Source organism: Sciurus carolinensis, chromosome 10, assembly GCF_902686445.1.
Source record: "Sciurus carolinensis chromosome 10, mSciCar1.2, whole genome shotgun sequence".
In the NCBI taxonomy this organism is placed as follows: Eukaryota; Metazoa; Chordata; class Mammalia; order Rodentia; family Sciuridae; genus Sciurus; species Sciurus carolinensis.
Genome location: NC_062222.1, coordinates 127,851,519 through 127,869,111, shown reverse-complemented (window position 1 = coordinate 127,869,111; position 17,593 = coordinate 127,851,519). Strand labels below are relative to the sequence as shown.

Sequence of the window (17,593 nt, the reverse complement as noted above, 5' to 3'; positions counted from 1 at the left end):
CCTCTTCTTGTGTTCACTTCCTTTAACATTCCATAGACCAAAGAAAGTCTCAAAGAGAAGCCCATCATCAATGGGGTGTGGAAGCAATCTCTGCCCATAGGGTTAAAGAGGATGACAGGAGCAAACAAATATTTGCTAGACATCCAAACATCCAAACTAGCACAACTACTCATCAAATTGCCGATAAGTCATCTTCATGAACATTTCACAGGCTCCTTACATTTTCCGTTGTTTGCTAAGAATCTGGCAGTCTGCCCACTCCCTCCTGTGGCATTGGTTTTGCCGGTAGGGGATGCTGCTGAATTTGGACAGAACACATACCTCCAACTGCCAACTCCCCTGGCTTCAGAACAGTTCCATATGGGGGAAACCCTCTCTGCCCTACCCTGCACAGCTGGACAGCTCTCCCAGGATAGGCATGTGCCCTACTCAGTCCTCTATTATTTATGCTTTTTGGACACTGTCCATGGCTACTCTCAATTTATTTCCCAGTTCCCATTTTGTTCAGTGCTAGTTTTTCCCCTGCCTGTCAACCTTGGCTACCAAGGTCCCTCCAAGTACTGTGCTTCAGCTTGCCTAAGTCAGTGAGGAGACTGGACATTGGACAGACCTTGTGAACACTAACCTCCTACATCAAAAACAAGTTTCTCTATATTGGCTCTTCCTGGGGACAGCACTTCCTGGATTTGGCAATGAGTCATGCACATCTCATGAAAGTGATATTAGAACTCACCAAAAGAAAGACAGGTCAGCATATGAGTTACTGATTAGCTTTGCTTTTTGTGACTTGGTTTAGATTACATTCAGTATACATGAGCAAATGCACATGCGCGCACACACACACACACACACACACACACACACAGAACACTCAGTTCTAATCTTCCCTCTCATATTTATTTAGGCTGTCGCCAGATAATTTGATAGTCTTCCTCAGGACAAATGGGCCTTGCTCCAGGGGGCCGAGGACAGGAATAGCAAGTCTGGATGAATGCACTTTGGCAGCAAAAAGAGGGAAAGCTTTGCGAGATGAACGTTGGCAGTGCTGCTGGTTCTTGCCTGCTGTATTAATTTCTCCCTTAAAAGAAAGCTGACCCGTTTTTTCCAGCCCACAGCCCTAATGGACTCTTATTCAGAGGCTATCCTTCTCCCACATAAAGAGCTGCATTGTATTTAATGATAAGCCTTTTAATGGAATTTGCTATTTCTGGGTCTCTGGGAAAATGCCATTAATGAGTTTGCAAGTGCAAGGAAGAGCAGATGTCTGAGGGGCATGCTTTTTCAAGGGCAGACTGCCCTAGCAGGAAAATGAAGAAAAACCAGAAAAAGGTTCTTTTTCACTTCCTTAGTTCTGGTTTGTCCCTACCAAAACCATGAACTACACAAACTAAGTCTTCAAAATGTGAATAGATTACTCCCCAAACTCCTCTTTCCCCAACACCTAACTACATGTTTCTTCCCTGCCATCACCTATAAATGTTTCTGCCTTCCTAATCACAATACCATCATCAGCAGAGTGCACAACTAGATCAAGACACTTGTGTAAACAGCAGGCAAACAGCCTTCAACCCTGTACTTGGTAATGCCTGTTTAAGAGAAAGAACACAAAAGGTGGAGAAAGATGGAGAACTGCTCCCGGGAAATCCCTGTACTGACTTGAGCAATTTAACTCTTGCCCCAAGTCTCACAGGGCTTTGGTCCTCTGGTTGTCCACTGGCTTTGTCTGTCTCCCCTGTAGACTTGGGAGGCACTTTATTTCTGACTCCAGGGCTTGTCTCTGGGGTTGGCAGGCAGCGACATGGCGTGCAGCAGCATATTGGTGAATTACAGGTGGCAATTCTCTTGGTAGCCCCCTTCCAGCCCTTGCTGTTGTCCTGGGTATGGGCTGTTGTTCCACCATGGTGGAGATAAAGTTTTCTTCTGATGATGTACCCTGCAAGGACTTTCTGCTCTCCCACTGCTGCTTGTCCAGGGACTGGGGTTGGTGCAGGGACATGCTGGGGGGAGGGGCTCTCACCTACAGACTGCAGAGGGGGAGGGCAGCAAGCTGGCTCTCTTACCTCTCTTTTTCCTGAATGCTTGTCCTCATCAGGCAGCTGACGCACAGAAGCCAAGGAGAAGGCGCAAAGGACAGGCTCACTGGCACTCCTCTTTTTTTGGGGAATGAAAGTGGAAGGACTTGTGGGAGATGGGCAAGTCGCAACCTTTGGACGCACAGGCTTGGTTCAGAAGGTGCAGCTTGCCTCCCCATGTTGTCTGGTGCTGGAGCATCAGATATGCAGCCATCACCTCATCAAATTTTCTGGTTACCAAAGACACCCAGGTATTGTATGGGTTGTAATCCACGTCCAACATGATTTTCATTATTGTGGGTCTGCGTGGCTGGGGAGTGACTCACTGGAATAAGTCTGTGAATACTGCTCACCTAGCAGGAATGAGCTTAAAGGAATGGAGGTACAAGAAGGCCTGAGCCTGGGATTCCAGGGAAGGATCAGGAGTGAATGGAAAGCCAGACAGGTCAGATCAATCGAGGTCACACTAGGAGCTGGGTGTTCTTGTTTTCATTTTGCAGATGAAGAAACAGGCTCAGGAAAGTTGAATCATTCTGCTGAGGTCCTCCTCTTAAACCATGGTTCCAAAGTCCTCATTCCCCCAAACCCTGTACCTGGGTCAGACTCACACATGTGTTGAGTTACACCACCTTCTATGTGTCTGTGTAAGAAATGGTTGCAACAGGCATATCTATTCAGAAAGGCTGATTAAATACATTTAATAGTTTAGTCCAGTCCCCCATCATGTACATCAGTAGGTTCCTTGCTCCCCCAAAGATCACTGGCCTTTCTTCTCAACAATCACCAGAGGACTTTTCTAAAGTACCTAGACAGATGGGTATTTCACTCATTTTGAATTTGACTTGAGACTGACTCCTATTAGATTTTTCTATTGTCAAAGTAAGGAAAGGACAAATGGTACTTCCAAACTCATATGGAGACATCCAAGAGCACCAGGGACCCACAGTGTGTGGATCACACAGCAGACTAGACATAGTGAACTGGAAAATCATCCAGGATGATTGCTCAGGATGCATCACAGAGAATCAAAATGAAAAAGTAGAACATAGGCTCTGAAAGTAAAGAATGCCCCCAGAAAGCAATCAGAATCTGAGGGGGAGAGAAGGAGGCATAAAAGAGAGCAAAATAGAGCACATGCCAAGCTGAGTTTAGCATTTCCAATTCAAGTCAACATGGGCTTCTCAGACCCTCCTTTGGTATTTGAAGAGCTGATAATCCAGAGACTGTGGTGAAGAAGAAAGGAAAGGAGAACAAAATAGATGTTAATTGAGTGCTACTATGTGTCACATACTGTCCCATCTTCTGTTTCACTAAGTTGGTCCATTGGCCTCAAGGCTGAAATACTCTTATTTCATCATGGAACAGAGATTCACTATATCTAATTGGTTTATAGCACAAAGACATGCACATAGCAGATGCTCAATAAACACTGCTGAATGAGCATGAACTTCAAGGATTGCAGGATTTGGTATCTGGTCCATAGTGACATAGAGGATAAGAGAAGAATGGATTTGAATTCAAAATTATTTGACCCCAGGGCCTGCATTGATTCCACAGAGGCAGGCAAGCTTCTCATGTCTCTTGTTATGATTTGTACCTTACATGTCCCCCAAAAGTTCATGTGTGGGAGGCTTGGTACCCAGTGTAGCAGTGTTTAGAGGTGGGACCTCCGACAGGTGGTTAGAGCATAATGTCTTTGACCTCACAAGTGGATTATGAGAGTTCATACTGAATTTATAACTAAATGAGCTACTGAGAGGTGGTAGAAACTTTAGGAGGTGGAGCCTAGTTGGAGGAAGTAGGCCATTGGTACCCTGCCCCCATTGTTGCCCCTATTCTCTGATTCTTGGCAGCTTTGCTCCACCACATTCTCCCATGACAATGTTCTGCCTTACCAGAGGCTGAAAGCAATATGTGTAATTGGTCACAGATTGAAACCTCTGAAACTATGACTCAAAATAAATGTTTCCTCTTTTTAAATCATTTTTCTCAGGTATTTTGTCACAGTGAGGAAAAACTAGGTCACTGGCTCAGCCTTCAGTCAGGTACCATGGGACAAGGTTGTAGGAGAAAGCCCCAGTGCCTTTCTCTGACTCAGAGACTTTATAGTCCATCCCACAGGCTGAGAGAACAGCTCTCAGCACAGCAAACACTCCCAGAAAAGTATGAAGTGCTTCAGAAATTTGCGAATCACTCTTGCTCAGAAGCCTTGCTAATCTTCTCTGTATTGTTCCAATTTTAGTACATGCACTGCCAAAGCAAACAAGGGCCGTAACCTTTTAAGAACACCTGCTTAATACTTACTGTGCCTCAGGAGTCTGAGAGCAGCATCATTCCTAATGTTCATATCAAACGTTCACAAGTGGGTCTTTCTTCTTCCTGAAGTTTCCACAGCTAAGAAAAAGGCTTTCTTAGGAAACCAGGGGCAGTGTCTTGTGCCTGAGAGAATTGCTGGTATGTTTGGTTCTACTGGACCCCTGAGCTATGAGAGAAGCATTCCTTTCTCTGATATCTTGAGCTACCTGGGGACATTTTCCAGGAACATTCTCTTTCCATAGAGGCTAAGAACTTCAAACAGGTCCATTAAGCAGAATGTGAACAAACAGTTTGGGCTGTGATTAAATCAATGTAGTTTGAATGTGTTATGCCATTGTTTCTGTAACTATGAAAGCTGCTCCCTCTGGTACTATTCCAGTGTTTGGACTGTGGGAGAAGACAGCTGTAATAAATGCCTTCTACAAAGGCAAGCTTTGCAGTTAGCAAGTCAGGACCTCAGCACGTCTTGTCTATTTGATTGCTTTTTAACTAACCACTAAATAATTCTTTTTCTCAGTTGCTTTCTCTTCCAATCTTCTTCATATTCTTTCATAGGAATTTACCAGTAACAAAGGTGGGTTTTGCTCACAGGAATCTTTAGGATTATCTCCAGGAAAAAATCTAGCACATGTGTAGGAACAGAGGCAAAAGAGGAACCACCGCAATATTGATTATTATAATGACCAACTGGAATCAACCAAAATGGCTGACAATGAGGGACTATCTCAAGGCAGCATCCTTGATCCTTCATATTGTTCAAGGTTTATAAAGTTCTTGCTTATTATCATGGCAATGTTGTAATTTAAACTTTTGTATAAGAAAGAAGAAAATCTTTCACAAGTACCCATTCAACCATCATCTTTTCTCTACTTACACTCTCACCTGTTTAGGTTAGTTGTAGTTGTCATTGTAATTATGTAACCAAACACCATAGTACATCAATCATATATACAGGTGGAAAGAAAGTTGCTGTTCTTATGAAAACTGGGTTGAATGTTTTGGACCCAATAAAGGTAAGTAGCTAAAGAAAAAAAAAACTGGTATCAAATTAGGTGTGACAGAGAAATGAAGACAGGGGAACCAGTTTTAATGGTTTAGAATGATTCTGAACTCATATCGTTTTACTTGTGTTTTATATTCTCACTCTCCATTTGAAAGACATCAAAATGGGAAAAATACAGATGCATTAGGGGTAGGTGACCTTACATTTGAAGACTTGAAAGAAGGTGGTTGTGCTGGAGGGGAAGACACTGAGAGGTAGATTAGAGCCACCTCAAGTGACCATGATAAAGAATTTATTATAGGTGAACATATTTTATTCCAAGGGAACTGGAACTTAATCCCAACGGAAGCCATTGGTGAGTTCTAAATAGAAAAATGATGCTCTGGTTTGCAGTTAATAGATAATTCTTGCCACACGTGAGGGATCAAGAGTGAACCACAAGGCCAGTTAGGAAGCCATGGCAAGAGCTGGGGGCCACAGGTGAAGGTGGCTTGGACTAGGATGGAGGCAGAAATGGAGAATGGAGGTGAACTGACTCATTATGTGTTGATGGTATGAAGTCACCAAACTTCTTTCAGAACTAGATTGAAACAGGAGATAGGACTCAAAATTAAAACAAGAAAAAACTGACAACTTTATTGAGATATAATTAGTATATCAGACAACTCACCTATAAAGTGTACAATACAGTGGCTCTTGGTATATCAGAGAGATGCAACTATCACTACAATCAACCTTAGAACTCACCATCCCTTCAAAGAAACCCTACATCCCTTAGATGGTACCCCCTCACTGTATTTTGCACATCTTATTTTTCCATTTCTCAGTTGATAGACATTTAGTTTCTTTCCATTTTCCAGTTATTATGAACAATGTTTTTATGAACATTCCTGTACAAATGTTTGTGTGGACATAAGTTTTCATTTCTCTAGGGTGCGTGCCAAAGAGTGGCAGCATCATATAACTCCTTGTTTAACCATTAGAGGAACTATTAAGACTATTTTCCAAAGTGGCTGCACCATTTTATATTCCTACCACCCAGGTATGAAGGTTTGAGATCATTCTGGCTGTGTGGAGAGAAGACTGGAGGAAGGCTGGGGTTGGGGTTGGGTTCATGAACAGATAAGAATGATTATGCAAAAGTCATCAGTAGGGTTCAAGGACACTCAACTTGAGGAACACTTCATACTGTTTCATGGTATGAAACAAAGATTCATGAGAGATAGCTTCCCTTACTCAATGCATTATATTCTTAAAATTAAGATTCCAATGGAGAGGGCTTGTTAAAACAGATCTGCAGATTTCACATCTAGAGTGCTAAAGTAGACTGGCACAGAAATGCTTACACATCTGTCCCCAAACATGCTCCTGCAAGTAGGAGGATATTTTCAGAGAAGCAAAGAAGTCAGTGGGTGTAATAAAACTTCCACACCTTTAAATCTTGAAAACCCAGGGTTCCAGTGGTAGCCTGTTGTTGAGGATATCTGTGGCAACAGACCTTCCTACCACCTAAGACACTGCCCTGGCCTTCCCATTCCAGGCAAGGGCTGGCTTTGCTTCAGATTACTGGTGTGACCACTGGGTAGAAAGAAGTCCTTACCCTCTGCAGTCCCTCCAGCTTAAGACATAAGGGAATTGAATATCTGTCAAGCTTAAGATCTACTCGGCACTGGTTATGACCTGCACATCTCTGCCCTTCCATCTTAGAAAGCCTCAGAACCAATAACCAAGGAAGAAAGTTCAACCCCCACTCCCACTGAGGAAAGTTGTTCCCTTTGGATTGGCAGGCGGGCCCCTCTGAAGACAATGCATCTTAGTGGACACCAGCCATACGAGGATCAGGAAGAACACACCAAGTTTAACCCAAACAGTTCATCACTCTCCAGATGCCTGCATTCTTATTCTTTTTAAATTAATATTCATAAATATGAATTTATAAATATAAATATATGAGTAAAAAGTAGCTCTCTTAAGAAAGAATCAAATTTACATAACATTAAAAGATAAGTAAGAAACTTAGTGACATCCTATCTCAAAATAAAAAACATAAAGGCCTTGGGAAGTGACTCAGTGGTTAAATGTCCCTGAGTTCAATTCTAGGTACAAACATACAAACAAAAATTAAGTAGAAGTTATAATTTTCTTTCCCTTAATATCTCTGATTTATATGCAGGCGCTATTCTCTGTTATCTCCCCCTTCCCTATACCGCCCACCTCCTACCGTACCCTACACCCAATATCACTATCTCTGCTAATCTGTTTTCACAGACCATGTTTGAGTTCTAGGACAAGGAGAGACCCAGTCCCCATGCTCTTGTTGTGTCTACTGTGCATGAAGTGGTGACTATGACCTCCACGACTTTGTAAGGAATGTGTATCTACAGACAAATACTACACTGCAATTCAAAAGTTCCTCACCTGCAGGTTAGGATGCATTCCCAAATGAAGGAATTAGTTTGAACTACCATATTTTACCATATTCCTTAAAAGTGGCCTCATCTTAAGATCTATCTGTTGGTTTTTAGGAAAGACTCAAAATAAAATCTCTCTTTCCCACTGAGCTAACTGAAATATCAGGCCAAGGCACGAGGCTGTTTGAAACCAAAACATCACCTTATTACCAATAAGATTAATATTGGAGATTGTGTTATATGTACCTGGCAAGATGAATTCCAGATACTTACCAATCCATTCACAATATTAGTTCAGGACAGCTTCTCCCCCAGCACTGCACCTATCCTTGTAGAACTGATGGGTAGAGTAGAATATGTGCTTCTGTGGGAAGATTGTTACGTGAAGAAGAAGGGAGCAGGCATAAGAGCTCCACAGGCCCAGATCCTTCGCCAACATCACTAATTAGATATATCCACCCCCCTTGCATGGGAAAAGTAGTAAAGATGACTGAGAGAGGCAATGAAAGCATAAGGGGAGAAACACCCCCAGCCCTGCCAACCCCACAACACTGTGTCTGGATGTCCTAGCTCTGTCAATATACACTAACATGACATTGGGCAGGAAGGCCGAGCCCACACCCTGCACCTGCACCTTGGATTCTCTATCAATTAGAGACCATGCTTCCTTCCCTGCGATGCAGATTTGCTGTGTATATGAGGAGTGAGTAAGTATCTTAAAGGCTTTGAAAAGTACACAAAGATAAGGACCAAAGGTATTATTAAGGTGGAAAAGTTGTGGGCACTTGACTGAACCTTTGCTCTTGCAGCATTGTATGGATTCAGCTCCATATAACCACAGCCACCTTGAGCTACAATTGCCACTGAGTAACCTAACTGGCTTCTCTTGCATAATTTCTCAGCAAACCGTAATAGATAAAGCCATTAGAGTCATATGTGGGCTTTATAAATGGATCCTGGGTCCAGGGATGTGCCTGACTCTTTGATATTATCTTAAGATAAACCAGGTACATTACATCCAGAATGAAGTCACTTTTGTCCTAACCAGTAAGTAGGCCCCTATTTCTGACCAAAATTGCATGGATTTAACAGGTCTGATTGCCACCCAGGACTATGCTTTCCTCAGTCAAGTCCCTTGATAAATTGCACTCTGTGCAATCCAGAGCTGTACGCTTCCTTTTCTTTGATCTCATGGTACCTTAGGGCCAGTTGTCACACGTTAGGACTGGGTTGTCTAGAACAAGGGTCTTCCAAAAAACTGGCAGAGATCTGAAACAAGGGTGACCAAGAGGGTCCCATTTTACTCCTACTTTGAGCTTGATGGTTTCTGGCACTAAGAAGCCTGCTCATTCCCTCCCAGGAAGTTTTCCTATCATTGCTCCAGATGAGAGGTACTGCCACAGCTGCGCTCACCTCTTCTGCTGTGGTCTGGGTTTCCGAGAGTCGACCTGTGGCCTTCAGGATGGGCTCATGGGAGGACCACATGCTCTCCCACTCATTTTCTTGTTTTAAGACAAAAGGTCTTCATTGAGTTTTGTATGTGGGGCAAGACATTCTCTCCTCAAAAGTTGGAACTGGGGATTCTTTGGGTAGGAGAGAGTCCTCCTCTCCTGGGGATGAGGTTATGGTGAGAGCTCCACATGGAGACTGCTGGAAGGGGAAACAAAGACACCCACAGGCTCAGGCACAGGCCAGGCAACCCTGCCTGATGCTCCCAAGACTGAAATCTTCCCAGTGGCTTCAGTGGGGAATGGATTTGAATCTTCCTACGCTCCCAAATAATTCCTCTATAGACTCTCTATTGCTTAAACTTTCAATTGCTCCAAACCAGTGGTTCTCAACTCTGTCTGCATATTGGACACTCTTGAAGGGCTTTGACAAAAATGCCAATACCTGCCCCCACTCCCTCTGTTCCTTGTAAATGGCACCCGGATGCACCAATGCTTTTCGTTTCTTTGCTTTTAAATTTTGTGCTTAGAAATAATCTCAAACATAGGAAAAACTGGATAGAAAACAATAGTACACAGAACATCCACATTCCCTTTACTCAGAATCACCTAATTTTTACACATTGTGCCCCATTTATCATTTATTCTATGCTTATATTTTATAGTCTACATTTTATTTTCACATAACATGCTTTGTAAGGCATCACATTTTTTCAAAAGTAAGACATATTTCAATGTGCATTTCCCAAGAATGTTTTCCTGCAGAGACATAATATAGCTGTCAATTCCAGGAAACTTATCATTGATTCAGATGCCTTTATTTTTTCTACCATCAGTATTTCAATTTTATCAATTGGCCCAACTATCTCATTGGACAAACATTGTAGCGTGTTTTTCCCCACTGAGAAAGAATCCAGTCTAAGATCAGACACTGCATTTCCTTGTCAAGCCTGTAACTGGTGTGTGTTTTTAAAGTTCTCCAGGTGATTTAATGTACATCCTGGACTTTGGATTGCTGTAAATATTTCCTGACTAGATTACCATTGAGTGCCTGCTAGTTGTCAAGTATTAAAAATAAAACTAAGGCATTTATTACTTTAAGAGACCTACTATACACAAATCAACTATAATATGTTGAAGGAAGAAGTATCATGAAAGAAATCTTAGCCAAATGTGTGGAAGGAAACTTTAATTGAATTTTAATAAATTTACTTTGGGTCTACTATGTACCAGACACTGTGTAAACTACTGAAGAAGATGGATAAGAAAAAGTAATTAATACATATTAACAATTAATTGACATTTGAGATCACAAAAGTGAGGTTTTTTTTTTTTTTTTCAAAAAAGTGACCAAAAAAGTAGGAACTCAAATATTTGCCGATTGGTGAACAGCTAAACAAAACACGGCATATCTGTACAAGAGTAAAAAAGTGAGCAAGAAGGGAATGAATTAATGATGTATGCTACAACATGAATGATACTCAAAAATATTATGCTAAGATTTAGTGATTAAGTAAAAAAAAAGAAGTAAAAAAGCAGATGAGAAGGATCAAATATTGCATGATTTCATTTATATGAAATTTCCATAAAAGACAAATCTAAAGAGACAAAAAGTAAATTAAAGGTTGATGAGGGCTGAGAATATGAACAAGGACTGGGCACAAATGGGCATGAGGGATGGGTTTCTTTGGAGTCATTAAACCATTCTAAAATTGGGTCATAGTTATGGTTCAGTGACTATAAATTTACTAAAATATGTTGAACTGCACACTTAAAACAGGTTAATTTTATGATATGTAAATTATACCCAAATTAAGCTATAAAAATTAAACACGAAATTATCAATCATAGCAGGCACAATAAGGACAATGATCTTAGAAATGGAAAATACAGTCATTAAAATTCTAATACTTAACAGATGGGAGAAAGTCTGGAGCAAATTATTCATAAGATTGGAAAACTGGAAGGCAGGATGAAGGAATACACCAGGAAGCAATGGAGAGACAAAAAAATTTTTAAAATAACCTCTCAGGGATTTCATCTCACCCCAGTCAGAATGACAATTATCAAGAATATAAGTAACAATAAATGTTGGTGAGGATGTGGGTAAAAAGGTGCACTCATACATTGCTGGTGGGACTGCACACTGGTGCAACCACTCTGGAAAGAAGTATGGAGATTCTTGAGAAAACGTGGAATGGAACCACCATTTGACCCAGTTATCCCACTCCTTGGCATGTACCCAAAGGACTTAAAATCAGTATATTTTAGTGACACTGCCCTAACAGCTCAATTCATAATAGCTAAGCTATGGAACCAACCAGGTACTCTTCAAGAGATGAATTGATAAAGAAAATGTGGCACATATACACAATGGAATCTTACTCAGCCATAAAGAAGAATGAACTTACGGCATTTGCCAGTAAATGGAGGGAACTGGAGGCTATCATGCTAAGTGAAATAAGCCAATCCCAAAAAACCAAAGGCCTGATGTTCTCTCTGACTCACAATAGGCAGCAGGGGGAGAGGTGGGGAGGGAGTGGAGGTTCATGCGATTGGACAGGGATAAATGGGGGGAAGGAAGGCAGACAGTAGAATGAATCTGAGATAACCTTCCTGTGCTTATATATGAATACACAACCAGTGTAACTCCACATCATGCACTACTACAAGAAAGGGAAGTTATACTCCACTTATGTATGATATGTCAAAATACATTCTACTGTTATGTACAACTAAAAAAAACAAATAAAAAAAATCCTCTCAGGAGCTAGATGGGGAAGCTTCCTCATACAACCTAATGGCATTTTCAGAAAAGAGAATGGAGGCAATGGAAGGGAAACGATATTTCAAAAGAATTTCACTGATAATTTTCCAGAATTAAAGATGGCATATGAATCCTCATAGAAAGTACTCTTCTACTTCTGTAGGGGATAAACACCAACGCAGTTCCAGTGAAACTGCTGAACACTGAAGATAAACAACAACAAAAATTTGAAATGCTATTAAGAAGCAAGAAGTAGATTATCTACAAAGAAATCAAATTTAGATTAGCAGTAGAATTTTTAACCATACATAACAATTAGCAACGATTTGTACCAGAACACAACAGAGTACTACCTCAATGTGCTATGGGTAACTGTCCAGTAGAATTTTATATCCAAATAAATTGTCATATTAAAGTGAGAGCAAAATAAATACGCTATTTATTTTGTATTTAATACAAATAAATAAACACTTTGAATCCAAGAGAAAAAAAGAGAGCAGATAAACTGATAAAATGTCAGTAAATTCAATGAACTTTTGAGTATAAAAACATTTTAAATTTAAAAGGTAAAACTATAACTAGTCATTGATGTCAAGATGAGAAAGGGAAAGACTGTTAAGTGGGTAGAGTATGCAAAGCTGCTTTGTAGGAAAAAATCAGGTGATGGCTTTGTTAGGAAACGTTAAATTTAAAAATCTATGGTGAAAAAGACAATTTTGAGAAGAATGAAAATAAAACTCAGAGCTCTTAATTCATTAATGGAATATAGAATGCGTTATTAATCCAATAGAAAGCAGGAATGGAGAAAAAGGTAGCAAAGAGAAAGAATGGTAAGTGAAGAAAATAAAATATGATGGAATAAGAAGCCCAGGTATATTAATAATCACAATAAATGCACCTGGATTAATTTCACCTATGAGGGACACAAAATAAAACTCATGGAGGAATTAAATATGCAGATATGGAAAACGTGTGCTGTACAAAGAAAGATGGTTTATCAATACAAAAATTTCTAATTTAAGCAATTGTATGAGAAAATGATAAACAGAAGCATGACATAATACCCAACCATGACCTGTAGTTAAGAAACACAGCCTACTGTGTGCCAGGGATCATGTCTGCCTTCTTTATTGCTATATCTTCATTGCTTGGCACATAATAACTAAACCATAAATATTAATGAGTGGAATGATCACTCATTAATTAATATGAAATGATTAAATTAATGTAATATGGAATGATCTATTTATGTGCTGACATACCACAAAAGCAGGAGCTGTCTTATTAAATTTTATGGAATCAATATTCAACATAGTGCCTGGCACATATTAGGTAGGCACTTCACAAATTAACAGCAAATTCATGGATGATTTTCTTCCAGAGTCTCACCTAACTATTCCTGTCCATAGGCCATATCCTACCCATTTGGATATATTCAAAGGATATAGGCTTTTGCTTCTACTTCTACAGCACTCAATTTGAAGTACCCAACTTAGTAACTGATGATATAGCAATGTCTTTTAGTTCTCCATATTCAAGACTTTTTCTTGAAAAATATTTTAGATTCTTTTAAGACAGAGAAGATGCCTTATATTGTGCCAAGTGCCTTTCCAGGTACTTGAATAATTTTTGTTTTTTGTTTTTGGTACTGGGGATTGGACCCAGGGGTACTTAACCACTGAGCCACTTCCCTATCCCTTTTTTATTTTGAAATAGGTACTTGCTAAGTTGCTTAGGGCCTCACTTAAGTTGCTGAGGCTGACCTTGAACTTGCAATCCTCCTGTCTTAGCCTCCCCAGTCACTGGGATTACAGGCAGCATAAATGTTTTGATTGATGTCACTAATTAGATGAATGTAGCTTAGATCCATAGTACCAGTCATACATGTCAAAGTTTCCTCCAGGTTATCTCCACTCCTGTTTTCCAGCCCTTGACTAGAGATCACTGCTTAGAGATAGTCTTATGTGCAAGAATGTGGGGAAGTTTACTAGAGGGGCAGGAGAAGTAGCCAGTAGAGTTCTGTTCCAAGCCTCTGTGCTTTATTCCTTTCTGCAAAATACTGTGTGTGGTGGGGAGAATGCTCATGATCCCACAAAAAAGTCAGTGTGGGAAGTGAGGAAGAGATAGTGAGGAAAGACTATGTTCTATATACTTTTGGACAGAACCTGGCCCCCACCTTCCACTGCCAGGCATGCTCTAAGAAGTTTATTAGGAGATCAAAAGGAAACAGTACACAAACAGCTAGATGCATACTGCTCCAAACCCTGTGCAAAAGACAGGGAGGAATGGTGTTCCCCATGGGCAGACAAGGCACCTGAGGGGAACTTAAGACAAGCAGCTCCTTAACCGGGAAGCTGAAGAGGGTTAACAGCGGGCACTGGTGGCATCTTCTTGCTGGTCTTCATGAGTAAGACACACAGTTCAAGCAGGTTCAGCCAGAACTCTAAGATGAAGAAGAGAGAAGGGCTGGCTGACCTCCCAAGGTCTTTTCTAATCCCATAATTATATAGTGAATTGTACTCTTCCCCATTTACGCTCCTACACACATCTGCAGCCAGTTTGATAGTAAGTCCCCTGGGCTGCCTTCCAGTGTTAGTGCAGTGCCACAAGCTGCTGGCACTCAACAAATGACTCAAATGTTTGTTGAATGGAAGGAATAAATGAATCAAGTATTTAAATAGTGCTCACATGACCTCCCAGCTGTAAGTACGGCGTTGAAAAAATCACAACATTCCAGGCACGATCACTTAAGCATAGATGGCAAACGAAAACACACACACACACACACACACACACGATTCATTCACGTCCCCTCCTTTGGAAAAGCACAGCCCACCTGCTCAGCAGGCAGGTTGCGGGAGTTTCCTTGGCAAAGGTTCTCTCTCTACTGTTTCAGAATACTGCCTCCAGAAGGTCAAGCCACCCAGATTGAGCACTACTTCCCTTCCCCGTTGGCTTCAGAGACAAAGTTTGTCCGGATTTGGCACGGGCCTCCCGGGAGGCGCGTCTGCTCTCCCTCCCCGGCTCCAGGAGCCCCGGGCGCGCAGCTCGCCAGCTTCAGCGCCCTACCTTACCTTGGTGAGCTGGGCGATCTTCTTGCACATTTTGATGTGCATCTCGGGATCACAGTCCATTCTCCAGCCAGTGGCACCGCGGGAATCGGCTTTGGAGCTCGGGCAAGTCCCGGGCGGGTGTATTTTGCTGTTGAGGGCAGATGCCATAGCTACAAGGCGCCCAGCACTCAAATGCTCTCGCTCGTGCTTTGCCTGCCCACCGTGTGCACGTGCGTACGCGCGCGGGCGTGAGCTTGCGGGCTTTCTCTGGAGAGGTGGCACTGCAGTCCTGCCGCCAGTACAGCCGCGTAGCCCCCGCTTTCCGGAGGTGTCTGCTTCCCAGGCCCACCAATGCGCCTACCCTTCCTCGGTTCGCGCACCCACCCTCCGTCCGCTCGCGCTCGCTCGCTCGCTGGCTCTGCGGGCACCCGCACCCTGCGGCGAGGCGCCGGCGCCCAGCACATGCAGCTCGCTATCTGCGCGCGGCTTGCGGGAGGGTTCGAGGTTTCTCCTACAAGCGGAAAGCTTCTGAGGCCAGGAGCCGCGGTCCTTCGGTCTTGCGTTGGTCTGGCACTGCGCTCTTGTACACGTGGGTGGTGCAGGGCTCCGGGCTCGGAGGCGAAGGACCCAGCCCGAGATGGGCATCCCAGAGCAAGGAGGAAGAGCTGGCCTTGGCCTCCGACAGTCAGACAAGTATGGAAAGGACTCCGCGGCAGTGTGCAGGGGGGTGGGGTGGGGTGACTGGGGATAGTGGTGAGGAACCCAGCGCCAGTATCCCCGAGCTCAGGTTACAGGCTTGTGGGGTGTGTGTGTATGTGTGTGTGTGTGTGATGGGGGTGGGGGGACGGTAGGAGAGCGGCAACCCGGATGCGAAGAGGTTGTGGGGGCTGTGGCGCAGTGTCCGCCAGTGCCAGAACTGCGGGAGCGCACAGCTGGACCGGGAGTCCACCTAGAGTGGAGCCGGGACGTCGTGAGAGGATTGCTGGAGATTCCCCCTACAAAGGGCATAAGCCAAAGGGGTAGCAGCGGGGCGAGTGACTGAAATCTGGGACGAGAGCGCGCAGGACGCACACAGTGCAGGATGTGGTAAGAACGCAGGGAAAACGTCATCAGAGGTAGAAAGGATGGTGGCAGGTGTGGGAGAGGAGGGCGCAAGGGGGGTTGGAGAAGTAGAGTAACATAGATGGAGCTGAAAAATAGAAGTAAATCGAGTCCAGTGATGGTGAAGAGATCCGTTTAAATCCACGCTATTGCCTCGGGTCGACTGGAGCTAGAATCCTGTCAAGTTTTCAAAGCTCGTGCCTTTCTGGTTTGTTTGGAGGGGAGGGATTAACAGGCTAAAGTTTTCCTCACATGGTTTTCTCTGGTTTTAAACAGTGGACTTTCAGGAAAGTGACTGAATCCTGATCAGATTTTTCTAACAAGTGAAAATGCCATTACCGTAATAAAGAACTGATATGGTTTATACATTTTGCAAACTTGCCTTTTATTAAGAATTTTAATAATCTTTACAAACAAATCAAGCTTCAGTGGGTCTCAAGCACAGTCTCACCCCTCCATACTGCAGGTAACAATACCCATTTTTATAGATGAGGAAAACTGACCCAGAAAATTTATACCAAGTCAAGGCAATTAGAAATAATTGTCTGAAACAGAATGAGATATTCCTTTCTAGATTATTTTCCTTTCACTATATGACACTGCAGGAGAACTGATGGCAAACCTGGGTTTTGGGTTTCTAGTTTTTTATCTTAGGTCCTCCTCTTTAGGACAACCTTCTTCCCAGAGTTGCTTTGGAAAACAGAATGTCTGACTCAGAATCACCAAAAGATTCTAGGGCCACATCCTGTACCCTTAGGGCAAAAACCTCTGGGCATGGGGGGGTGGGGCAGAAATCTACATTTTAAACAAGTTCCCGGATTAATTCCAAATTGTATATTTTGAGTATTTTCTGTAGAATCAATATACACTAAATTCTACAGGAATTTAACCACTGCGTAAACTACAGGAAAATTAGCCTTTGTGGAACAGAATTTTACTAAAAGTTGTTCACCATTTTAGAAACACATCATCAATGGCCAGGTAACTCCTGGTATTTGGTTGTCAATAAGCACACTTAAGTGTGCAAGCCTCTGAGTACCATACTGTCATAAAGTTAGTCATTCCAGACCATCTAGATATTGAAGTACATATTACTTAATTGTAATTACTTCCTTTGCATTTGTCTTTTACATCACTGTCACAAGATTATACCAATTTAAAGAAATGTGTGTAAATAGAGTATGTGATCTATAAATTTCAAGATAGCAACACGGATGTTATGAAAAAGATGATGTTGGGTCTGAATAGACTTGAGAACCACTGCCTTAGATCATCTTATACACATCCAAGTTTGTGAAAGTGCAATCTAATCCCAAGTTTTAATAACTGAAATATGATTTTATTAAGTCCCGGAACCCAAATATTTTCCAATAGCATTTTATACTTTCAACTTTATAATGGAACACAGTGGGAAAATCAGAT

At 42.2% G+C, this 17,593-nt stretch overlaps 1 protein-coding gene and 1 non-coding gene across 2 annotated transcripts in view; both read right to left on the bottom strand.

Annotated features, from left to right (window-relative positions):
• Positions 1 to 15,457, bottom strand: part of Fam184b (family with sequence similarity 184 member B) — a 109,630-nt gene extending 94,173 nt beyond the window's left edge. The window contains 1 exon segment of the mRNA XM_047567465.1: positions 15,092 to 15,457. Within this exon segment, the coding sequence (XP_047423421.1) occupies positions 15,092 to 15,238 (147 nt within the window). The 5' untranslated portion in view covers positions 15,239 to 15,457.
• Positions 4,232 to 4,342, bottom strand: LOC124995218 (U6 spliceosomal RNA). The gene has a single exon (XR_007110685.1). It is a non-coding gene; the product is annotated as a U6 spliceosomal RNA (small nuclear RNA).
• Positions 15,458 to 17,593: the final 2,136 nt, after the last annotated feature.